This window comes from Crinia signifera, chromosome 1 (assembly GCF_055691185.1).
Source record: "Crinia signifera chromosome 1, ASM5569118v1, whole genome shotgun sequence".
In the NCBI taxonomy this organism is placed as follows: Eukaryota; Metazoa; Chordata; class Amphibia; order Anura; family Myobatrachidae; genus Crinia; species Crinia signifera.
The window spans coordinates 324,510,331-324,536,920 of record NC_139217.1 but is presented as its reverse complement, the minus strand read 5'-3'; the positions used below and the strand labels follow the sequence as shown (position 1 = coordinate 324,536,920).

Sequence of the window (26,590 nt, the reverse complement as noted above, 5' to 3'; positions counted from 1 at the left end):
ATTGCCGCCTTAAAAATACAGGCGTACTCGCTGGAATTCCCACATAACAGGCATCTTGCAGACTATTACATAAGCCACATGTCTGCATGTTGGACACAATATCTGTGTGAGTTTCTCTTTAAATAGTATTTGTTGCTCTTTTTGGTGACATGACATTTTGTGAATTGTATCTTGAGTACTCCAATATCCAGCCATATCCACATCCAGTTTGAATGGATTGTCTTAAACTAAAGGTGTTCTACCAGATTAATCTGTAAAGGCATATATCACACACCTAAGCAAGCTCTTGTATTTATAGTTATTAGTACCTTAAGGAGAAGTAAATAGGTTGCAGTGTCATTTCAGTTGTTGTTTCGCTGCTTTTTTGTTACTATTCTATAATTAGGGTACATGTTTGTTTGTACACATACACTTGTGTGTGTGTTTTATCCATTGATATTAAGTAGTGTTTTCTTTTATTGGGTTCTCACGGAGGATGGGGTCATGACAGTACAAGTATGTGTGACAGGGACCATGAACAAGTCATTGCAGAGTGTAGCATATGGCACAATGGGTACTTTCCAAAAAATGTCATCGTACCTGCACTTGGTCCTACACATAGCAACATGGACAGGGACCCAGTGTCATATGTAAGGCACTCAGCAGCTGATAGGGGGATGGGACCTGAGGCGTCCTTCCTGGGGAGGGGGTGAAGGGCAGGATAACAGCTGTTGTGGAGCAGTTTCTGTGATTGTGTGCTATGTGCCTGCTGCTTCATGTCTCCTGTGAGTGAGTTGTGCTATGAATCTGTCTTACAATTCTATTCAGCCCATCAGTTCTATGCTACAATCTCACTCCCCTCTTTCATATTCCACACATTTCTTTTCCTTATAACTTTATTACCGCATCTTACATCTATCCTATCTAGTTTTATACCCATAGTTCATCAACATCATCTACCAAACTTTCTTCTCCTGACATGGCTACTCTCAGCAACTGTTTGTGTGCCCCGGTATGTGCCTGTTCGGAAATCTGTGCCCGTATAGTGGGGAGTATGTGTATGAGACGAGGATATCACTTGTGGTTGGCAGCCGTGGTCAGTCTGACCCCCTTCCTGCAGGGACTAAATAACCCCAAGAGCATTTTCTCCAACTCCAATAACTTCTTCAACGTGTAAGTATATGAGGAGCACAGAAAGATGTGAGCTAGGCTGGTAATGGTAAACTCGGTTTTGTTACGGAACATTAAGTAACAGTGGGCGCAGGACTAAAGTTGAATTGGGGTGTACCGATTTAGAATATATAACCAAGTATACTATAACCAGTATGTTGATCCATGGAATGTGAAATTTAGCACATTATGACTAGTTTATATTCTGTTTCCCAGCTTGCATTTGTTTCTTACTCTACAATACATGCATGGCATCCTAGGGATCAAATGTAATAGGTAGCAGGTTTTTTAAAGTTTTGAGATTTTAAGGAGTTTTCAGTAATGTCCCGTACACACGGTGCAATTCTCACTAACTTTGAATTAGATTTTGACTATAATTAAAATCTAATCAAAATCAAACGGATTTCAGCCACATTCAATCCCTATGCGCGCTCCTGTTTAATCTATATCGAATAGAAAAATAGACTGTGCTGTCAAGACTCTACAGTACAGATCTGTACTATATAGTCCAAATCAACTGCGTTTTGCTTGCCGTGCGATTCTATCGGGTTTATTTGCAATTGCACCGTCTGTATATCCTTTAAGATTTAAATTGGCAACTTTTACGAAGGCAAACAAACCTGCTTTTACCTTCTATACATGATTGTTTTAAATGTAACTGCTAACTCTCTGAAATCTCTATACTTTCAAAAACATATTACCTATTACATTTGTCTTGTGTTTTTTTATGGTAACTACTTTATATTAGAGATCAGTTCTGAATGGTGTGATTTTCCATTACTTGGTCCATGTTCTGCTCGTTGGTACAGTACATTTCTGACAGTGGGGTTTTTTGTCTGGCACACTAACCTGGTTGTCTGCTACACAACATGCCATGGTTATTTATACGATCAGCCAGCATTCTGGGTTTTCCACAGAAATGTAGGCAAGTAAACTGGTACAAGGTGCAGTAGCTCATAGCAACTAGATATCAGATAGTAAACATTACTAGGTGAGTAATAGTCTATGGACCACAGTACCTTTTACTTCGGTACTACTTAATTGCTCTCTCCCTGCCAGATTATATATTGGGGCAGATGTATTAAGGCCCCATACATTAGTCCAACTTGTCCCGGCAGCTCCCACTGCTATTCAGCTTCCCCTGCATGCCGCGTCTCCCTGGTTCCCTCTGCAGCCCCCCCCCCCCCCCCCCCCCCCCCCCCGCTCCATCAGTCGGGATGTCGACATGTGCGATTTGGGACGATTTCTGATTTCTAGGCCCGATTTATCCGAATCGAGTGAAATCATGCTCAAATTGCATAGTGTATGAGGGCCTTTAAGCCTGGAGAAGAGATAAAGTGTAAGGAGATAACGCACCAGCCAATCCACTCCCATCTGAAACACAGTTGATTGGCTGGTGCGTTATCTCCTTCCATTTTATCTCCACTTTATCTCTTCACCAGGCTTAACCCGCCGCTGCTTAGCGCCGACCCCCCCAGCGACTTGCCGGGGGCAGTCCGGGCAGCGGCTAACAAGGTGATCAGCGGCCCCTGGCGACAGAGTGGTTGGGTTTTTTTTAAGGAGCACTTTCCCTAAAAAACTCACCCAGTGGGGAGCACTTCCTTAAAAAACACACCACTGATGGGGTTAATACATCTGCCCCAATCTTGCTTGGAGTAACCCCATTGATACATTGTCTTCATTACTATATGTATTTTGGAATCTAGTTAAATAGGGTACGGATCATTGCACAGACAGTAACTAGGCCGACATGCAGGAAGGTTGACATGGGTTATCTCGACAGGGTCATTAGCCCGACATGCATTAGGTCAACATGGGGTTTTCACTTTTTTTGTCTCAAATGTCGACATGGACACTAAAAGGTAGCACCGCGTGCACTCTGCATGGTTCAGGCACACTATTCTCCGACCAAGCCCCCTTGTGGATGGTAGGGCACATGTCGGCTCAAAAAAAGTGCAAAACCCCATGTCGACCTTTTGACTGTTGAACTAATGACCCTGTCGACCTAATCCATGTTGACCTTCATGTATGTCGACCTAATGCTTGTAGCCTTAGTGAGTTCAGCACTTTTCTTTATGTTCCACAGTCTATTTAATGTAACCCAATTACCCCAGCTATATCTTCTCATTCAATGTACAACTATGTATGCTTCCTGTATATCCTGTTACTGGCTACAGAAGATCAGCTAGAATGAGGTTATATTTTAGGTACTTGGTTTGATCTGTATTCTGCTGTGCACATCAGCGGTACAGTAGTTTATGAAGCCTGTTTCATGAGCAGCACAAAATCCAGGTGCTTTTCTCCTCTGCTCTGAGGAGATGCCAGCACAAAGTGCACTCAGCTATGTGGGATGGCGGGAAAATCTGCAATTGTAACCATCACAGTAAAAATTGTGCTTGGATCGTGGCCGATCAAAACAAATAAATAAGTTGATCAGCTATACACAAATGATAAATAGTGCAACTGTGCATTTTATAACATTACGTGGCCACATTCTGTAGTATGTTGTCGTTAAAGATGTCTTCTGATCTGCTAGCACCACAGAGAAAATGTGATGAACAATGCACAGGAACGTGCAATAGTACATGCACACACACAGGAGATGTGGACGATTTGTCCAGTTTGGCTGAAAACGACAATTCATCCAATATATTGGCCATTATTCTGATTGCTTTGCTCGGACCCTTGCACAGGCCGAAGCGATTGTACCAAACTCCGCCTAGCAAATGGATCGCCGGCGCCGCCCATTCGAATGCCGAATTCTGCCGGTCGGCATGCAAACAGATGTTTTATGTGAACATCCAGTTGAATGCCTGTGGGAATCTCCCCCATTATTCAATGGTCTCAACCATCGAATGATGTGGAAAGCGCTCGCCCATGCACAAGTGATCTAGACCACTCGTACATATGAGCAAAGAAAAGCAGGGATATGGGCGGGCAGCTGACATCCGGTTAAGTCAGCTGTCCGCCCCCCCCACACACGCACATCACGACCGCATTTCCATACACATTCCCTACGTTTTCATGGGAACGCCAGGAGCGAGCACTTGGTGACCGGAATTCTCATTGAGTCCGCTCGCTCCCTGCGTACAGGCATGCGCAGAAATGGTTTTGCGCATGGATATACGCACATCATCGGAACACTGGCCAAATTCGGGTCCGAGTGAAGCGATCAGAATAAGGGCCATTGTCTAGTGCAGTGGTTCTCAAACTCGGTCCTCAGGGCCCCACACAGTTTTCCAGGTCATCCGGCAGGTGTACTCATTACTGACTGACACATTGTAAAAGATCCACAGACGGAGCTAATTATTTCACTTGATTCTGTGAGGAGACCTGCAAAACATGCACTGTGTGGGGTAATGAGGACAGAGTTTGAGAACCTGTGGGCTAGTGTGTTCCCAACAGTCATACTACTTTAAAAACAGCCCCAATATTAAACTGTTGTCATATTGGACCTGATTCTGGTTAGCTCAGTAATCTGCAAAGCTCACCGCTTATCGAGCACCAGAGACACAGCCCCGCCAAATACCAGCCTCCTCCCTGCGCCACCAAATCCCCATGTTAACAAGCTAGGGGATGTGTAAGACACATCCCCTCGCATGTCTCCGCTGCAGGACAAATCATTCGATGGTCACTGACCATCTATTAATTGACTTTTATTTGCAAAGATGGGGCAGACGGCTGACATCAGCCTCCCGCCCCGTGCTCACATCGTCCATAAAAGGCTGGGTGTTCCCAAGAGCAACCCCAGTCCCTGCCACCATCCGCCCCTGGGCCTCCCCAATCCTTGTGAATGGCTTGGCGACTATTAATTTCGCCAAAGCCGTTCGCAAGTGGGAGCTGCACATGCGCAGACCACCAAACATTGGAACTGGGTAGAATTAGACCCCATCTGATTAAACTAAAATCACCCCCATTATTCATAAGAATGGGTGGAAATCGGGATAGCCTTTACTACATGCAGCACTTGTGAGTATTAGTAGTAGTAGTAGTACGTTTATTTATAAGGCGCCGCAAAGTGTCCGCAGCGCCGTACATAGCAAACAAAAAACAAATGACAAGGTAACGTACAGGGTGTGTTGAAAAATACAGTATAAATAGGGGTATAGCTGGTAGAACTAAAATCAGCATCAGTTCAAAAATATTACATCGGCAAGGTAGAAATCCCCTTCTCTGCCTAAGTGCGGTTGGAACGCATACTGCCAGACCTGATCCCTGCTATGGCTACTTTCTAAGAGATTTTTGTCTTTTGATAAATGTTTGATTGCATTGATCCTTATTCTTCCAAAGAGTTTATAGCCATGTCCTCATAATCAATTTCTTCCATACAATTAGCATTTTATTAATGTTTTATAAAGAAATTATAAGCTGGAGCGCCTTGAACCTCAACACCTTTCTCACTCTTAACTTCCATCTTTAAATGAAGGAGCCTGCACTCTAACGGTGCATACACACGGGGGTGATAATATAGCAAATATCGCTGTAAATATGGTCGCTGAGTGACTATATTGCCAGCGATGGGAGCGCGCTCCTGTTTTCTGCCCGTAGTGATCGCTGGTCGCAGGAGCTTGCATCTCTGGTCGCTGATGCAAACGGGACACCGAGCGATATATCGCTCAGCGTGAGCGATATATCGCCCTGTGTGTACAGGGCTTTAGCCTGATTCAGATATTAGATATTCACATAATCTCTGAGAGATTTTCATAAGAAGCCAAGCTGCACATGTGTAGATCTGGAGGTGTGATGTCACTCGCATGATTGACATGCTGCTGGTAGTTAGGGGGTGGTGACTGGTAGCGTTTCAGGAGCCATATTGGTACAGTTTTCTGGTTGTGCCAAAGGCAGTGGCTGTATCCTCAGATCCAGCTTCCCTTGCACCATCAGTTTGATTTCACCGGATATCCTGTGTTAAGGGCCCCATACATCAGCAATCACAATTAATAGATTTCCAGATCCAGGGATATTTTGGCCAGATAAATGGATTCCATTACTCAAGTGTCCAATGTGCTTGCAGTTTATCTTTTTGCTGTGTCCTCAGAGTATCACAGCACTGACGGCAGCTTTTACTTCTTCAAATGCCTCTAGAGCAGTAGTTCCCAAACTGTGTGCTGTTGGGAGCCTTGCAGGGGTGCCTCAGGTTGGTGGTCCAGGCAGGGCCGGCGCCACCACTAGGCAAATCTAGGCATTTGCCTAGGGCGCCGGCCACATGAGGGCGGCATTTTGTGCCGCCCGGTTACCTGTCCTACGGCGCTGTGTATTTAAATCTGGCGGGGGTCCCTGCAGTCCATTAAAAATCACGAGCGCTATCCGCCGGGCTATGCGGAAGCGCTTCTAGTGTGAAAACTCTGGCAGCACGGCGCACGCTGATCTCAGCCAATCAGCGTGCTGCCAGTGTTTTCACACTAGAAGCGCTTCCGCATAGCCCGGCGGATAGCGCTCGTGATTTCTAATGGACTGCAGGGACCCCCGCTGCCTCCGCCGCCAGATTTAAATACACAGCGCCGCAGGACAGGTACCCCCCCAGCACCGGGGCGCCCCCACCCCGACTCGCCTGGGGCGCTCCGGTGTCCAGGACCAATTAAACTTAGTAATGGTCAATGTAATTGGCAAAACCAGTTCTTTTGGCTGCTGATAATAAAATATGTGGACAAACAGGAGCAAAATCTTGTCCCTCACTACATAAATAAACCTAAAGATGACAAATGAATACAAGCTTTTGACCTCGTGGTGCCGTGGATAATATTCGAATACTATATGGTGCCTTGATTCAAAGAAGTTTGGGAACCTCTGCTCTAGAGGCTTTTACATATTTCAGCACAGCCACTGTGTACAAAAACAGCAGCTGTGCTATTTGTGTACAGCTATGAATCAGCCTCTCTGTCATCATTTCCTAAGGTTGGCTAAATAGTATTCAGATCATGCACTATAAAGATGATACAAAGACTTCTATACTGTCACATAATGGAAATCAAATCATTTTGCACTACAATCTAACTTCTACATGTATGGTTAATTTGTGGATTAGGGGCCAGATTATCTAAGCTTCAAAAGTGATAAAATGGAGAGTGATAAACAGCCAGCCAATCAGCTCCTACCTGACATTTTTCAAACACAGTCTGTGACATGGCAGGTAGGAGCTGATTGGCTGGCTGTTTATCACTCTCCCTTTTATCACTTTTGAAGCATAGAGAATCTAGCCCTTAGTGAGGTAGTCGGCTCTGAAGCTGTCTGTAAGTGGATAATGGAGAAGGTGGACTTTTTGCTGGATTAGTTATACAATTTGTCATGGTCCATTATCATCCATTCGCATGCCTGCGGGAGTTTGGTTGGGCGTGCGGGCAGCGTCTGGGGGACTCGCAAGGCTGCGAAATTTGCAGCCTTGCAAGTCAACCAGAATAAGGTCCTTAGTCCACCTACTTGGTTCACCCATCTTATGTGTTACTTTCAAATGTGGTAATATTTCCTGACATTATGCTAGGAAGTATATTTTGTGCCAGTACATAGAAATTCCCTCATTTATTTTCTTTTCTATTACATTTTGGAAAATATCTACAATATTGCAGTTTCATAATTACTTTTTTAAATCACCCCTCATCATCTATATAGGTCTAGTGTCCGTGAGTCCCCGAAACACTGCCGTCTGCTGGCAGAGAGTGAAACTACATCTCTTTCTCACACATGCACAAACACAGAAGTTAGCAGACTAGCTTTCAAAGCTTTTGCTTCTAGCCCACTTAGTTGTGTGTAATCTATCAATAGTCCCTCTGGGTTGTGCACACTGGAAATAGATATTATAAACTAAACTACTTAATTAAAAATTAATGTTCAGAGCTAATCCAATATCATATAGGCATTTAATAATGTTGTGTTTTGGGGAAGTGTTTGCTGTGAATGAGGAAGTGTATCAGTTGTCAAACGACTGCATGCAACATATGGACAAAAAAATTAGGTACTTATGTAGTATCTGGGCTGCCGATTTTTTTGATTGTATGCCTTAAGTTAAGGCATACAATCAGATGCGATGCGATGCGATATCGCATCTCATCGGATGCGATGACCTGATTTTTCCATAGGAATCAATGTTAAAATGGACTGAGTCCATTTTAACATAGAATTCAATGGGAAAAAGAGTCCTTTTCATACCCCTACTATCCAAGTGGGCATGGAGTTGGATATAAACCTGTGGCGAGCGTAGCGAGCCTCCGAGCCCGAAGCGTGGCGAGCGAAGCGAGCCCCGCGTGGGGACGGTATTCTGTGTCCCCTCGCGGGGCTCGCTACGTTCGCCACGCTTCCCGCGAGGGGACGGTATTCTGTGTCCCCTCGCGGGGCTCGCTACGCTCGCCACGCTTCCCGCGAGGGGACGGTATTCTGTGTCCCCTCGCGGGGCTCGCTACGCTCGCCACGCTTCGGCTTCAGGTTTATATCCAACTCCATGCCCACTTGGATAGTAGGGGTATGAAAAGGACCCCTTTTTCCCATTGAATTCCATGTTAAAATGGACTCAGTCCATTTTAACATTGATTCCTATGGAAAAATTGGGTCATCGCATCGCATCCGATGGTCGCATGCGATGCGATGCGCCCGATCCGACCCGATTTAGAAATCGTCAGCCCAGATACTACATAAGTACCAAAAATTATTTTTGTTCTCCCCGTAAAATTCCTTCTTTTGTAGTTCACCTAGGGGACACTGCCTTTAGCCAATATATGTTGGTTATATAGTGTGACACAAGGCATTTGGCACCATCTAGTAGATAATTCCACCCCAGCCTTTGAACTTTGAAGAATTCCTTTATCGTCCTTCTGGGGAACAATATTTAGCCATTACATGTGGAACTTTCCACAGCAAGGGTATCCATCAACACCAAAAGACAAATTGTATACCTAATTGAGGCAATAGACTTAAATCTGTAAAGCCGGGCCAACATCCAAAGACAGTTGTGTAGTAGAAGATAAGGCTTTCTCCAGTGAAGCTGGGAGGAACAACCTGTTTCAAATGATACTTGGAAGCCACCTGTGGTAAAAAAGGAAGGGTTTGGCCTAAAAAATATCTTCTGCCATGTTCTCACTGCGAGTGAGAAAGACACGGCTTTCACCCGGCATTAAAATGCCGGGGACTGCCGCACTGGACCCCCGTTCTCACTGCATGGCAAATTCCCGGGTGAAGAAGTTCTACCCGGGAATTTGCCTTTAAACACGGGTTTTTCGGCAGTGTGAATGGGTCAACCCGTGTCTGCATACCCAGATCTCAGACACGGGTAAAAAGAAGGGTTTTACCCGTGTATGAGATCCGGATATGCAACCTGTTCACACTGCCAAAAATCCTGTGTTAAAAGGCAAATTCCCAGGTCTACATGCTAGACCCGTGAATTTGGCTGCAGTGAGAACGGAGTATAACAAGATAAAGCACTCTGAGACATGTATAGCCCAAAGAAAAGGCAACAACAATACACCATAAGGCCACAGACACAAGAGGTTCAAAATTAGGTCGCTGAAGGTGGTATATTCACTGGATTCTAAGCACACAGGGTTTAGTTATGAAGATGGGAGTTCTATTTCACATGGGATGTTGCTATGGACAACTAATCAGATTATATCATCTTGTAGAAGGTGCTAAATACATATGAAGTAGATTCTGATTGGTTGCTATGGGCAACATTTCATCTTCAATAGAACTCCCATTTTAGTAAATAAATGCCACAGTGTAAAAAGACTGGCCTCTGGAGTAGTGGGCAAACATCTGAAATAAAGCTGGGGATGCACTGAGCATTATGCCATCTGGTAGGGTGGTGAGGATGAACATATAGCCTACATCTCATTAGGCAGTATTCAATGAGCCAAATCGCGCTGTGCAGCGAATCCTATTTAGGATTCGCTGCACAGTCGCCGTGTTCCGGAGGGCTGGAGCCTTCGCTGCCAGCCCTCGCTGACACAATTTTCAATGCCACGGGGGCTCGCTGCCCCTGACGGCGAATGTTAACGCCGCAGGGAGCTGGGGGACGGCGGCAGGCAGGGAGATGGAAGTCTCCCTTCCTGCCCCAGAATGTATGTGGGGAGTAGGAGAGCTCCCCGGGACCCAGGCAGCACAAGCTGCCCCCCGGGAGAGCTAGCAGGGGACCGAGTAGGAGCTGCTAACACTGCTCCCGATCGTGCATATGTAATGATCGGGAGCAGTGAATATATGAATATGTAATGAGCGGTTCTCGGCTCCCGGCCCCCTGCTGGCTGTTATGTGTAAAAATATATATATATTTTAAATTAAATATATATTCATGTGCTGTAAGCACATGAATAGAAATAGCATGCCCCTTCACAAAATAAAATTCCTGATTTTTTTACACCAAATTTTTAAAAACAACTTTATTTTAAAAGTTCATTCCACTTCACCATGAAAAGATGGCGATTGCTATACGGTGACATACGGCGAAAATCACTTAGAAAGCAATTCGCCATCTTCTCATTGAATACACTCACGCCGAATCACATTGAAAAATCACAGCGAGTTGTGGAGAGTATCAAATGGCGAATTGTCCGTCATTCACTGTTGAATAGGGTGATTCACTTTCTGACACAAAAAAAATCACCTTCTAAAGTCAAAATAGCACAAATTCACCATGAAACATGGTGAATTGGCCTCATTGAATACTGCATTATGTTTGATCAGGGCCGGCGCCACCACTAGGCAAACCTAGGCATTTGCCTAGGGCGCCGGCCACTGGAGGGCGGAAAATGCCGCCCGGGTACCTGTCCTACCGGCGCTGTCTATTTCAATCTGGCGGCGGAGGCAGCGGGGGTCCCTGCAGTCTATTAAAAATCACGAGCGCTATCCGCCTGGCTATGCGGAAGCGCTTCTAGTGTGAAAACTCTGGCAGCACGGCGCACGCTGATCTCAGCCAATCAGCGTGCTGCCAGAGTTTTCACACTAGAAGCGCTTCCGCATAGCCAGGCGGATAGCGCTCGTGATTTTTAATAGACTGCAGGGACCCCCGCTGCCTCCGCCGCCAGATTGAAATAGACAGCGCCGGTAGGACAGGTACCTCACACACACCACCCACCCCCCCCCACCCCCCCCCCCCCCGGCACCGGGGCGCCCCCAGCCCGACTCGCCTGGGGCGCTCCGGTGCCTTGCACCGGCCCTGTGTTTGATCAATATGCAGGCCACCATGGTTGGATGCAACTATGTCAGAATTAATGCGCTCCATATCAAAATTAGCGTTATCGCTAGCAATATGATGCCTATGCGGGTTATTGAGAACCAATCCGTTCTCTGCTGATTTGCAGAGCCCTGCGATCAAAAAGCTGCCAGCCCGCTAGAGCAGTGGTTCCCAATCTTTTTTGGAGCACGGCACCCTAGAGTATCAAAATGTTTTCACGGCCCCCCAAAAATTAATTAGATTGGGTTTATATGCAATTCCTAGGGTCAGTTATGTGGTAAAGGGCAGGATTTGTTTCTGTTTGTATACATTTTATTATTGTCAGCCACCACCACTGGTTTTGCCCATAAATAATTAACCATAAATAATTTGAGTTGGTCCTGGACCACCAACCCAGGGCACCCCTGCAAGTGTCCTGAGGCACCCCAGGGAGCCACGGCACACAGTTTGGGAACCACTGCGCTAGAGTGAAGTCTTGTTCTGTGCAATGCTGCAAAAGGCTTGTGAAAATATTGCAAATCGGTGACTAGCTGCAAATCCAGTCGCAACTCACATCAAATGATTTTACCAGTGTGTGCAATCCATGCGTAGTCCAGAACCTACAGTACTTGGCCGAAGCAATAGAAACAGGCTGATCGAGGCCGGAGCTGATGTCACACACCCTCCTTGAAAATATCTGGGCACGCCTATGTTCTTCCTGACACTCCCAGTAAACAACCAGTTACCACCCCGCAAATGCCGGCTTCCTGTCAATCAATTTGGAAACAGCTTGCACTTAAAAAAAGAAGATGCTGAATTTTATCAATGATTGGCCTTGTGCATTCATGTTACGATTTGTGCGCATGTGCAGTCAATCGTTAATCCGCCAGCCTGTGAATTCGCAGCAATGAGATTAGGTCTGAATAACCTCCACTCATTTATATATGGGACCAATTTGATGTCACCTTTATGCCACTCCCTATAATGGAGTGGGAGTGCCCAGGCCTCCTCCCCACGGCCTTCGCAGCGCTAAGTAAGTCTAGACTTACTCAGTGCTGCGAACACAGGGGAAAACCATTTGATGCTAAGTGATTCCAAATGGTTTTCCCCTCATGAATAGCTGCAAACACATTCACAGCCATGCACATGGGCGGGATTTCACTCGGGTGTAACAAGGGCTCTGTCATAATGGGCCTTATTCTGGTTGGAGCGGCCGGGCCGTACGCGTACGTCCCGGGGTTTTTCATGATCTGCGCATGTGCAGATACGCTAATGCGCCGGCGCGAACACTCCACAACGCTTACGGCCGGGGTCTCAACGTGCGAAAAAACCTGTACGCGAGTGTACGGGTAATGGGGCGGCATAGGGGCGTGTTGATGGGAGCGGCCGAAATAATGAGGGAAAATGGGCGTAAATATGGGCGTACACGGGGGTGTGCACAAAAAATGAGCGGTGCTACTACCGCACGATCGACTAAGGCACCGTTCATTTCGGACACAAAACAGGCGTCCGCCAACCGCCATCTCAAACCACCCCTACAGATACCGCATGCCAGCGTGCGCCTGAGTTTGCTAATTAACGCTGATTACTACTCAAACACATACACCTGAATGTAATAAGCAATGCTGCAGTCTATTAAGTCCTAAGCATGATTTCACTACCTGCAAGCCACACACACAGCACGCAAACACATTGGAAGCTTCTCTTTCTATACTTCTCCACATTTAAAGGTTTGTTTAATTTAAGGTAAGAATCTTTGGTACTCTTTACCTAGCACGGCGCCCATCGCGGGCATCGCGGGTACATTTATGGCTGGCCGCGACGCGACCGACGCGATGCCCACGATTTCCCATTGAAACCCATGTTAAACATGGAAATCGCGACGGTCGCGTCGCGGCCGGCCATAAATGTGCACACGATGGCCGCGACGCGATGCCCCCGATTTCCCATAGGAATCTATGTTAAAAGGGCCCGATGGACACGATTTTTATGTCAAATGCCTCAATGCCCGCGATTTCCACATAGGAATCAATGTTAAATGGGCCTTAGAGCCCAAATAGGAACAATTAACCCTGAAATGTCCCCCCCAATTTTTTAACGCCACCCCACGATCCACGCCAACCCGAAGCGTGGCGAGCGCAGCGAGCCCGCGAGGGGCGGCGGTACGCGTCCTACGACCTTTTCATGCCCTACTATCCACGTCGGCGTGGAGTTGAGAATAGAATAGTGTGGCGAGCGCAGCGAGCCACCGAGCCCGAAGCGTGGCGAGCGCAGCGAGCCCCGCGAGGGGACGCGGATACCTTCACAGTTATACGCGTCCCCTCGCGGGCTTCACAGGTGTCTGTGGCGACGCGGACACCTGTGAAGTCCGCGAGGGGACGCGTTTACCTGTGAAGGTATCCGCGTCCCCTCGCGGGGCTCGCTGCGCTCGCCACGCTTCGGGCTCGGTGGCTCGCTGCGCTCGCCACACTATTCTATTCTCAACTCCACGCCGACGTGGATAGTAGGGCATGAAAAGGTCGGAGGACGCGTACCGCCGCCCCTCGCGGGCTCGCTGCGCTCGCCACGCTTCGGGTTCGCGTGGATCGTGGGGTTGCGTTTCAAAATTTGGGGGGACATTTAAGGGTTAATTGTGCCTATTTGGGCTCTAAGGCCCATTTAACATTGTTTCCTATGGTAAAATCGGGTCCATTGAGCCATTTAACATGAAAATCGTGTCCATCGGGCCTTTTAACATTGATTCCTATGGGAAATCGTGGGCATCGCGTCGTGGCCATCGTGTGCACATTTATGGCCGGCCGCGACGCGACCGACACGATTTCCATGTTTAACATGGTTTTCAATGGGAAATCGTGAGCATCGCGTCGCGTCCGGGCACCTTTAGCCCGCACACAACGCGACCGACGCGATTTTTTACCTCACGATGCCCACGATCAAGATCGTGGGCGCCGTGCTAGGTAAAAAGTACCGAATCTTTTTATACGCTAAGGTAGGTATTTGCTAAACAGTTAGACACATTCACTACGTGCTTTCATAGACTTTACGCAGTAGCACACTCAATCTACACAAGTCGACATGTGTCAACGTGTTCACTCTAATACTAACATAGGTTTTGTATTTAGGATACAATAACATAAACCACATCTAACACCTACAAAGGATGTTTCAGCAATGTTTGAAGCCCATGACCACTATTTTCCACACAATCTTTGTATAGTACCCAAAATAATGACCTGTACCACTATCTCATCTGCTATGATTTGGATTTGACTACACTCTGGATGTAAGATGCCACCAATCACATTATTGCACTCTCATCTCTCTAACAAAGGATTCCTACATCTGCTTATGACACTGTCAAATCATATATATTTAAAAAGTTAGGCATGTTTGTTCACAAGCTAATTTATCATGTTTGGCCCATTCACACATCTTTTTTTAGGGAGGACACATATGCATTCCTACACAAATGTACCTTTTCACCCTTGTTTGTCTGCCTCACCCACTCCATGAGGAAAGCATTGTTCTGGACCTGCTTTTACCTACTACTGTAGGAGCTACCTCACCTGCACACAAACTGCTTTCTCACCTATTAAGTTGCTCTGCACATGTGCTGACACAAACTAATTAGCAGGGAAAAGTTGGATAGGAACATGGGAATGGCCATGGAGAGGGTTACACATGGGAAACTTCGACCACACTTCAACAAATGTTCAAAAATACCCTGGTCAGTAAGTACACATAAATCTAGTATTTGTTTCACACAAGAAATTACACATACCACAATTTAGATTTAATTTGTAAAATAAATTTATTTGCTGTTTGACACTTTAATGTGAGAAATCAAATAAACAAATAAAATAGACGGTACTTATGTAGTATCTGGGCTGCCGATTTTTTGATTGTATGCCTTAAGTTAAGGCATACAATCAGATGCGATGCGATGCGATATCGCATCGCATCGCATACGATGCGATGCGATGACCCGATTTTTCCATAGGATTCAATGTTAAAATGGACTGAGTCCATTTTAACATGAAATTCAATGGGAAAAAGGGGTCCTTTTCATACCCCTACTATCCAAGTGGGCATGGAGTTGGATATAAACCTGTGGCGAGCGTAGCGAGCCACCGAGCCCGAAGCGTGGCGAGCGAAGCGAGCCCCGCGAGGGGACGGTATTCTGTGTCCCCTCGCGGGGCTCGCTACGCTCGCCACGCTTCGGGCTCGGTGGCTCGCTACGCTCGCCACAGGTTTATATCCAACTCCATGCCCACTTGGATAGTAGGGGTATGAAAAGGACCCCTTTTTCCCATTGAATTCCATGTTAAAATGGACTCAGTCCATTTTAACATTGAATCCTATGGAAAAATCGGGTCCATCGCATCGCATCGCATCGCATCGCATGCGATTTGGTCGGGTGCGATGCGATGCGATGGACCCGATTTCAAAATCGGCAGCCCAGTTACTACATAAGTACCAAATAGACACACAAATAATAAAACAGCCAGAACAAGAGGTTGCATATCTCCAAACATGTGTTACCCTGCAAATGCAATGGTGAAAGAAATGGGGACACCAGAATACGTACTGCAACAACCAGGGTGAATACTAAGCAAGATACACACCACCACAAATTGATCCTGCATTTGTAGAGGTCAAAATACGAACTTTCATGCCCATGGCACGCAAATGGATAGATGGCCAACTCAGGAAGCGGATGTCCAGTGCAATTTAAACATTTGGGGTCCAACCACAGAGGAAGTGAACCAGGTCTCATTATTTGGGCCCTTTTTTCCCCCTTTTAGATGGGGCCTTGGGGACAGGGGCCTTTGGGTCAGCTGCCTTGCGGCGTCTTCCCCTAGTCGACACAGGAGGGTCAGCAGAGGTGGAAGGTTGGGGAGCAGCTTGGGGTGGGGCAGCAGATGGGGGATTGTCCCTTAGGGACCTGGCGGTGGACAGCTGCTCCGCAAGAAGTTCATTCTGGCGGCTGAGGTGTTGGCCAATGCTTACTATGCCAGCCGCCAGAGTGTCGTTAATGCGGGTCAAGGCCTCACACTGCAGCCTGTTTGTGGCCTTCCACTCCGCCAGAAATTCCGCCACCTGCTGCTGACGGATCGCAGCATCCACCCCTTGCTGCTCGATCCTCTCCAGCGTCACCATCATGCTCTCTTGCCATGTCTCCTGTGGCTGGGGCTGGGGGTGTCTTCTTGGTGGAGGCTGGACCACTTGCTCCACCTGTGGCTCTGCAGAGGAAGATGCTGCCGGTACATCCAGGGTTTCTGCTTCTTCTAGGATAAGAATTGAAAACAATGTCACCATCACATACGCAATAAAAAATATATTTCTAAATACAATGCATTACTGTGACTTACCATCAAAAGCAGCAGCAAAGACCTCCGCCGGGAGCTCACTGTCCATATTGGAGATCCCCCTGATCTCCCCCACATCAATCACGTCCATGGAGTCCAGCTCCAGGGGGGTATACTCCAAATGGTCAGGCATAGGACCTCTCCCGGTGGACATGCTGTGGTTGTACCGGTCAGTCATCTTCCTCTTCATTGCCGTTTTGAAGTCAGTCCACCTACAAGTTTAAAAATACAAATATCACCATGAGATATGTGCACCACTGTGCTACGTGTAGGGTTACCACCTAGTCCCTTAAATTCCGGACACATGTTAATTACACAGGTTCTGTGGCAGTTTAAAATTAGGTGAAGTGGAGTCTTGAAGTCAGCCAGCCACAGAACCTGTGTAATTAATATGTGTCCGGAATTAAAGGGACTATGTGGTACCCCTAGCTACGTGACATTTCCTAGTGTGGGTGATCTAATGTTTTTTGGCCATATGTGTCCCACACACACATTCATGTCTTAATTAGGAGGCATTTCAGTGTCTCATCTCATTCATTAGGCCACTAACTGCACATACATACATCACTATGCAGAAATGACATCATCCATGGCCAAATTAGGCACCTCCACCTGGTGTGAAACTACACATTCCACCATAGCTTGACAATGTGGTTATTATGGAGTAATTTAACTATGGAATGGCATACTGGGATGTGTAGTTTCTCAGCAGCTACATGTGCACAGTTTGGTCATTGTTGTTTCAGTAGCATCATATGGAACATGTTACAACAACTCTTTCAAAAACACACTTTCTCTTGTCCCATCACATACTTCACATGAGCAGAACTGTGCCCATAACCTCACATCACACCAATGGTGCATGTTTCATATATCAATGTGGGTTATTAGACATGGTTGTGTTCACATGTGACATTGAAGTGTAGCACTATCTACAAACACACCTTTCTATTAGTCTCAAAACATACATGTAACATATGTACACACATATGACATTATCAGGGGGACAAACACCAGGGCTATTTTTCAGCAGGCTCCAGCAGGAACTGAGGCCCTTATTCTAGTTCACTGTTTCTGCCCAAATATTTATTTGATGGACAAAACCATGTGCACTGCAGGTGAGGCAGGTGTAAAACCTCACCCAAATCTGATTATCTCTGCACAAGTAACACCTGCCTCACCTGCAGTGCACATGGTTTTGTCCATCTAAGAAATATTTGGCCAGAAAGAGTGAACTAGAATAAGGGCCTCAGTTCCTGCTGGAGACTGCTGAAAAATAGCCCTGACAAACACACTAACCTTTTCTTCACCGCGTCCCATTTTCTGACCACTGGTGCCACCTGGTTCACTTCCTCTGTGATCTTGTCCCAAAGGTTTCTCCTTGCACTGGAACTAGGCTTCCTGGTTGCCAATTCAATCCATTCGCGTGCCCTGGGCACTAGAATTCGCATTTCGGCCTCTACAAATGCAGGGTTTCTCTTTTTGGTGGTGGTATCCTGCTCAGTCCTCACCCTCGATGTTGCAGCTCGTTTTCTGGTGGCCCCAGTTCTCTCACCATGCACCTGCTGGGTCACACCTGTTTGGAGAGATGCAACCTCTTGTTCTGGCTGGTTGCTTGGCCCTTGTGGAGCTGGTGGAGGTTCAACAGGGCCTGTTACTGAGGGGCCCGCTTGGTCTTGCAGGCTACTCCTCTCTTGGGCCCTCCTTCTCCGCTCCTGTTCCCTCTTGTTCAGTGCATCAAGCAGGGATTGTGCTGTAGCTCTCTGCAGAGCGTCCTCTGCTGCTGAATCGTCAGAGTCAGACATGTTTGCAGCAATTGTGGCCTGCATCTGACTGAATATTTATATGTTAATTTCCCGCCATGAACAAGGGGGCGTATATTTTTTCCCGCAATGTAGATGCAAATTTACGCCGATATTTCCCGCCGATAATTTCCGCTTAAATTACGCAGGTCTCAACGCACCTGATCAATCACCTGTATATGCACATACACAGGTTGTGGAGCATTGTGGGCTACATCGTGAAATGTGTGCACCTGTCATTCCAATGATGAGTGTTGTCAGCTGGTATCTGTTGGAGTTCGTGTATGCCTTGTGAGTCACATTTCAAAACATCACGTTACAATGCTTTCCTTACATATGTAATGTGTATGAAATTGTCATACAGCAACATGTCGCATTGTGGCCCTTTAAGCAGCGTAGTTATGACTAGAGGGTTGCGTGTATTATTTCCCGCACACTGTAAATACAGTACTCCTCTCCATGCATATCGGTGTATCGTGCCCCCTTTAAGCAGCGTAGTTATGACTAGAGGGTTGCGTGTATTATTTTCCGCACACTGTAAATACAGTACTCCTCTCCATGCATATCGGTGTATCGTGCCCCCTTTAAGCAGCGTAGTTATGACTAGAGGGTTGCGTGTATTATTTTCCGCACACTGTAAATACAGTACTCCTCTCCATGCATATCGGTGTATCGTGCCCCCTTTAAGCAGCGTAGTTCTAAGTAGAGGGTTGCGTGTATTATTTTCCGCACACTGTAAATACAGTACTCCTCTCCATGCATATCGGTGTATCGTGCCCCCTTTAAGCAGCGTAGTTCTAAGTAGAGGGTTGCGTGTATTATTTTCCACACACTGTAAATACAGTACTTCTCTCTTCATTGAATGCATGCTGTTGGTTGTGGTGTGTGTATATCGGAACGGTCCGCGTAAGTTTCTATTCGCATCCAGTTTGTTAATGTAAGAGGGATTAATAAAGTTAATACCAAACAAACAATTTTTTCGACCAATCAGCAAGTACCAAAAGTGATATATGTACCTGCAATTAATAACTGCGCCATTGCCACTATGACTTGTCCTCGAGCTAGGCCCTTTTCCACCTCTGCGCTTTTGGCCCTGGTCGAAGTTATGGACCGTCACCTGGGGCCCAGGGGCCCATATGTTTGTAATGCGGACAAGCGGCGGGCGTATACTGCTGCCCGCCGCCTGATCTTCTCGACGACCGGCGTCCGCAGAAGCCTGGGGCAGGTTGAGCGGCGCTGGTCAGACCTGCGCAGGCGGCAGCCAGTGTTACTCAGCAGCCTTCGCCGCCATATTGCCCGATGTAAGTTTTGATTACTAGTATGTCAGCGTTTTTTAGCAATGTTTTGTGTACTTTTTATAAATATGTTCCTGAGTATGGGGGTGTATATGGGTGTATATGGGGGGTATATGGGGGGTATATGGGGTGTATATGGGGGTATATGGGGTGTATATGGGGTGTATATGGGGGGTATATGGGGTGTATATGGGGTGTATATGGGGGGTATATGGGGGGTATATGTGGGGTATATGGGGGGTATATGGGTGTATAGGGGGTGTATAGGGGGGGGTTTAAGTAGTTGCTCAGTTTTTGGGTGTAGGATATCAATTAGTTTGCATGATAAATGTCTGAAATATCACAGCAATGATAATTTTGAAGGTTATGAGCATGACTAATGTGAATTTTTCTTTCCCCCTTTTTTATGAAACCCAATCTTCGATTTCTATGCCATCAACATGAACATTTCAGCACGGGCAAGGGCACGTATGGAAGCCCGGGACCAGGCAGCCCGGGACCAGGCAGCCCTGGACCAGGCAGCCCTGGAGGAGGAAGAGGAGGAGGAGGAAGAAGAGGAGGAGGAAGAGGAGAAGGAGGAAGAGGAGGAGGAAGAGGAGGAGGAGGAAGAAGAGGAGGAGGAAGAGGAGAAGGAGGAAGAGGAGGAGGAAGAGGAGAAGGAGGAAGAGGAGGAGGAAGAGGAGAAGGAGGAAGAGGAGGAGGAAGAGGAGGAGGAGGAAGAAGAGGAGGAGGAAGAGGAGAAGGAGGAAGAGGAGGCCGAGCCAATGGCTCATGCTTGGTCCCACACAATTTCCCTATCCCCTTCCCCCACCCCCTCCCCAACCCCCACCCCAACCCCCACCCCCACCCCCTCCCCACCCCATTTCCTACCCCCCTACACCTCTCCACCACCCACCCCCAAACCTCTCCAATCCCCACTCACACCCACTACCTCTATCCAAATTCCCATCCCATCCCCCTTGCTCCTGATCCCCCCAACCAACGCACAGCCAACCAGCGGCGACCAGGATGGCTCAAGTAGCCGTAAGTAAATAATGTGTCTAATGTTTACCTACACATTTCTACACATAAACAATCACAACAACCACATATGTGTATCCAACATCAACATTAGTTGCAACATATCACTGCAGGGCGACCATGAGGTGTGTCCAGTGGCGTAACTATACCTCCGCAGCCCCCGCGGTGGCGGGGGGGTGCAGAGAAATTGGGGGCGCCGCCGGGGGGGCTGCGGAGGTATAGTTACCTGTGGTCTTCGTCTCGCCCGGCTCTCTGCCGGGACCTGCCTGACGTCACGGTCCCGGCCGGCTCCTGCTGCAATGAAAACTGACTATTATAAAATGGCTGCCCCCATACTGCAGACAGTTTTCTGTCTGCAGTATGGGGGCAGCCATTTTCTAAGAGTCAGTTTTCATTGCAGGAGCCGGCCGGGACCGTGACGTCAGGCAGGTCCCGGCAGAGAGCCGGGCGAGATGCAGACCACAGGTAACTATACCTCCGCAGCCCCCCCGGCGGCGCCCCCAATTTCTCTGCACCCCCCCGCCACCGCGGGGGCTGCGGAGGTATAGTTACGCCACTGGAGATGCAGACTGCGGGGACAGGTAAGTGTGAGAAGGGGGGTCAGGTTAGGTGGGGGGGTGGCGGGTGGCGGGCGGGCGGGGGGGGGCGCCGAAAAACATCCGGCGGGGGGGGCGCTGAAAACCTAGTTACGCCCCTGGGTGTGTCCTGTCCTTCTCCAGGAACAAGGGTCCCCTTGGTGGTTTTTTGGAGTGTGGCCATGCCTCACCCCTTGAATAATTGACATAACAGTACATCCAATAAGATATCCGACATTAGTGGTGTGGTAGTAATGTGGCTCCAGGTGTTGGGTAACTCCAGTTCCCAGCATGATGTGCAACATAAATGTAGATATTGTTTTGTTCATAGTGTGTGAGGCCATGCGGATGCATGCTTTACAAACATAGCTGGAGGCCTATAATTTGTACAGCAATGTCCTAAATTTTAAATAGTAAGGAGTGCTTAAGCCAGTGGTTCCCAAACTGTGTGCCGTGGCTCCCTGGGGTGCCTCAGGACACATGTAGGGGTGCCACGGCTTGGTGGTCTAGGACCAACTCAAATTATTAGTGGTTATTTATTTATGAGCAAAACCAGTGCTGGTAAGAATCGCATATAAACCCAATCAAAATTAAAAAAAATTGACCTAGGGGTGCCGTGAAAAAAAGTCTGATTTTCTAGGGTGCCGTGAATCAAAAAAGATTGGGAGCCCCTGGCTTAAGCCACAACAATGTCATAACCCTTAAATAGCACAGCCTAATTGTGAGGTTAGAGGACAGTCCCCCAAAACCAAACTACCAATTGGGTCTCAGCATACATACATTCAAGAAGGAGTAATTGAATTAATGTTATTTACTATGTACAGTATGTGTGTGTTAACATATTATTTTTTAGTACTGTGTTTACAGCAGACCCATCTTCAATGTAGTTTAAAAATGTATGTGGCCTTCACACATAACTCTGAACTTTTTATTATGTACAAATACAACAAACATTTGTGTATGTTATATATTAATTTATTTTTTTTATCCCTTCACTACAGACACTGAACAGCAGCAGGAGGAGGTGGCAGCCCTAATGCAGGAGATCGTTCTCACCCTCCTGTACCTCCAGATCCTGTTTGGCCTTCTGGAGGCCCGCATTTAATTTTTTTTTATCCCCCCCTCCTTATTATTTGTGTTATAAATAAAAGTTTATGTACAGTTCGAAATTGCCTGTGTTTTTAATCAGAAATATGTTAGAGGGCTTGTAAGGGTAGGTACATACAGATGTGTACTGTAAGTTATACTTGTAATTTGAGGTGAGGGGTAATGATTGATGTGTGAATGTGTGTGTTTTTGAGTAAAATAACACATAGTGAAAATGCATGCATGTTTATTGTTGTTAGATTAAAACATCACACATAACATCAGGGTAGGTATACATGTTACACATTGTGGACAAAGTAATTATGGACATAATTTAGTACATATACAGAAACACCAACATAACTTGATGTAAAAGTAACAGCAATATGGGGACACATAGATAGTGATTAAAATGCCACATTAGAACATAACAAATATACATGTAATGAGGGTTCAAATGTAGTTTTATTAGGTCTTTATTAAGGTAGACAATTGAGTTAATAGAAAACAATAATTGAATAACAAATAGATTAATTAATCAATTGTCAGATTAGTAGTTGAGAGGCAAGATTTGCAGGTCCATATATGTGAAGGGTATGGCAGCGTACACGGACGTACGCTCACTCTCACGAGCGGTGACATAACCTGTGTTTTCCATTGAAAACAATAGGGACCCGTCCGTGCAAGCTGGCGTACGCTCAGATCTCCGCAAGAAGGCGGTGGGAAGACGGACGAGAGACGTCCGTAAACGGCGGCGTACGCTCAGTTGTACGCCTGTAGTCGGAGTGCAAGGGCTGGGCCGTCCGCGTACGTTGCCGTACGCTCATTTGTAAGCCACTCCCCTTCTGCGGTATTTCTGCCCGTACGTAAGCGGCTGATTTGTGGGTGGACCTAACCCTAACGGCCGCGTACGGCTAGCGTACGTTAATAGCGAACGTACGCACGTTTGGCCGCACCGATCAGAATAACCTCCTATGTGTTTAAGGGCTCTACCTGGTATAATGTGTAGGATTCACCTGGCATAAGGTTTAAGGGGTATGGATCATTAGGCCGGTATGGATAATTTTTTTTGTATATTTTTTTTAGGTGTCTAGATCTAGACGTCTAGCTCTGGACACTGGCCTGGAAACTAAATAACTCACCCAAATCTAATTCTCTCTGCACATTTTACATCTACCCCCCTGCAGTGCACATGGTTTTGTCCATCTAAGAAGGATTTTTTTCAAGAAGAGTGAATTAGAATAAGGCCCATACCTTATTGAAAATTAAAAGATCCACAATCACAGCCCAAATGTTGACATAAAAAAAAAAAAAAAAAATCTATACACACTGTATAAGTGGCTCTACCTGGCATAATGTATATTTTATTTATTATTTATTAAAAGTTTCTTATATAGCACAGCATATTCCATTGCACTTTGCAAAAGGAGACAGTGATACAACAAACAGGGTATTTACAGACAGTCAAAGGTAGGAGGGCCCTGCTCGCAAGCTTACAATCTATAGTATATGAGGGTCTCTATTTGGTATCCGAAAGCGTAAGTTCATACCAGTTGCCCGGAGGCAAGTTGGAGTTTTGTGCCTTCCCCTTAAACAAAACGGAATATAAATATGGTGTGTGTGTATACAGTGTCGGAATAAGCCTTCGGGGGGGGGGGGGGGGGGGGGGGGGGGCAGGTCACTTTAGACAGTGGGCCCCTCTCACTCTTGTCATTACTGGCTGCAAACTGCATGGAAGGATATTACACTGTCAGAACACAGTTATGGCAGTATAAACTTAGAGACCATAGAGTCACTAAAATGCACCTTTGCTTTATAACATGTCCTTACATTTGAACTTGGCTCCTAGTTTATTTGAACTAGTCAGTGACATTATACATACTGTATGTATAATCTACATGCAAGGCTTTGCTGCTAATATTGGGGGTTATTCTAGTTCACTCCTTCTGGCAAATTCCTTCTTAGATGGACAAAACCATGTGCACTGTAGGTGGGGTAGATGTAACTTGTGCAGAGAGAGTTAGATTTGGGTGGGGTTTTACTTCAGTGAGATCTATATTGCAGTGTATAAATAAAGCAGCCAGTATTTACCCTGCACAGAAACAAAATAACTCGCCTAAATCTAATTCTCTCTGCACATTTTACATCTGCCCCACCTGCAGTGCACATGGTTTTGTCCATCTAAGAAGAAATTTGCCAGAAGGAGTGAACTAGAATAACCCCCAATATTAGCAGCAAAGCCTTGCATGTAGATTATACATACAGTATGTCTACTGACTAGTTCAAATAAACTAGGAGCCAAGTTCAAATGTAAGGACATGTTATAAAGCAAAGGTGCATTATAATATAACATGTCATTACATTATTTTTTGATATGGGCTGTTTTTGAGATTAAAAATAAGGAATTCATTTACTTAGTGGTATTTACTTGGTGGTGCCTATTTATTAAAAAATATTTAAAGGATTTAACCCCAAAAATATACATTGATAATCCTAAATATCCAACTGTGATATAGTTGTCATTTGAAAACTTGCTTATTTCTGTCTGAGAGCTGCCTCCCCCTTTGGATACCTGTATATCTGTACTGTACAGTTCTCTTTTAACCCTTTGAGTGCCAACGTTGCTATGAGAGATCCTCAAAATATCCGCTATAAATGCCAGCGCCGTTTACAGCGACTGTCCTTTTAGAATAAATAAATAGAAATACAGCCAAGTCAATTAATTGAAGTTTAGTTAAATATTGCACCCAAAAAAAACAGACACTGAGCGACGCTGGTATTTTTAGTGGATATTTTGAGGATCTCTCACAGCAATGTTGGCACTCAAAGGGTTAAAGTTGTTTTATCACAGACTATTGTTTCTTTCAATATTTTTTTTAAATAATGTTTCTTATGATGTGCAAACACGGTTAGATTTGGCGGCCCCCAATATTGATACCATAATTGCGGCCGGTGGGATGACGTTATCGGCTGGCAGGAAGAGAGTGACGGCCTGGAGGGGGGATTCTGCATGGAGCAGCATGGCCCTCATTACGAGACAGTAGAAATTTCTACCACTATAGTCTATTTTTACTTTCCATTCCGAAGCCGCGGGTCTGCGTATTGGCTTCGCATCGGGATTGGATGTGGCTAAACACGATGCGATTTGGATTAACTTGCTATTGATTTTGACGAAAAATGCACCGTGTGTGCACTCCTTTACATAGATAAAACAACTTAAGTACTAGATCTCTGCATGTTTACACTGTCATCCCTTCCATAGATGCACATACTTGCCCAACCTGTCTCAAGCAGCATACACTCTAACTCCCTTTACTCCACAGGAAGTTCGTGCACTGCTCCTGTGGTTGGACGTTTCTGCTCCTCTGTGGATTTGTTTTGCTGGTGTCTTTGGTACCTACTGGTCGGCCGCTCCTCTGTCTTATGCACCTGGCAAGGCTGGGAGTCAGTACAGTTTTGTGCCAAGGTTTTCCATACCTTTTCAAGCTACTGGAGGATCTTACTGGTTCCTGTCTCCAGCCAATGCCACCTGGTACACTGCTTCTACCTCGGCTGGAAAATAGACAAAGTTGTCAAGCAGAAGGACACCAGTGGCAAGGTTATCATATTTCTCCCCAAACCTTTACCCTCACCTTATGCAGCTTATCCCTGGCCGAAGAGCTATCTGTGTTTGTGCGCTATCTGCGCAGGGGCTACCCAGCTGGCACTGCTCTGCATTTAGTCTTCTTACTAAATGCCAGTCTTCTGGGACTGTACAATATGCTTTTGTTGTGCACAGCGATTTATTCCCCTAACTATACACAGAGTGTGATTGGTGCAGCAGCGGGGACCCTGTGCTGGCACATTACGTATCGCGGCTGGTACCGTAAATCCTACTCACCTGGACCACCTGGTTATGGAATGTTTCCTAGAGTGACAGCAACCAGAAATAAACTGGATTGAGAAAGGACTGACATTTTGCATGGCATCTCCCCATCTCCATGGCCAGCTGAGATTTGCTTTTTGAAACTAATGACAAATGCAATATTTTTTTAAGTAGTACATGGACTCTATCATACACATGCTAACCAAATGAAAAATAAAGCAACTATCTTCTCCATTCCCAGAAATCATGGTATCGCATCCCCACCTGGTACCTTAATATCTGTATTCATAATAAATA

General features: G+C 46.2%; 1 protein-coding gene across 1 annotated transcript; it reads left to right on the top strand.

The window, feature by feature from the left end:
• The first annotated feature begins 44 nt into the window (after positions 1-44).
• On the top strand, positions 45-26,590 carry FITM1 (fat storage inducing transmembrane protein 1). The gene is made up of 2 exons (XM_083188182.1): positions 45-1,152; positions 25,752-26,590. Exons 1-2 carry the CDS (start codon positions 959-961, stop codon positions 26,368-26,370), a joined length of 813 nt encoding a protein of 270 aa, XP_083044308.1. The 5' UTR covers positions 45-958; the 3' UTR covers positions 26,371-26,590.

What these genes read in the sequence shown, in the direction of transcription:
- FITM1 (XM_083188182.1), top strand. Translation starts at nt 959, where the DNA reads ATGGCTACTCTCAGCAACTGTTTGTGTGCCCCGGTATGTGCCTGTTCG. An exon ending in TCCAATAACTTCTTCAACGT is followed by an intron (nt 1,153 to 25,751) that starts GTAAGTATATGA and finishes TTTACTCCACAG; the next exon opens with GAAGTTCGTGCACTGCTCCT.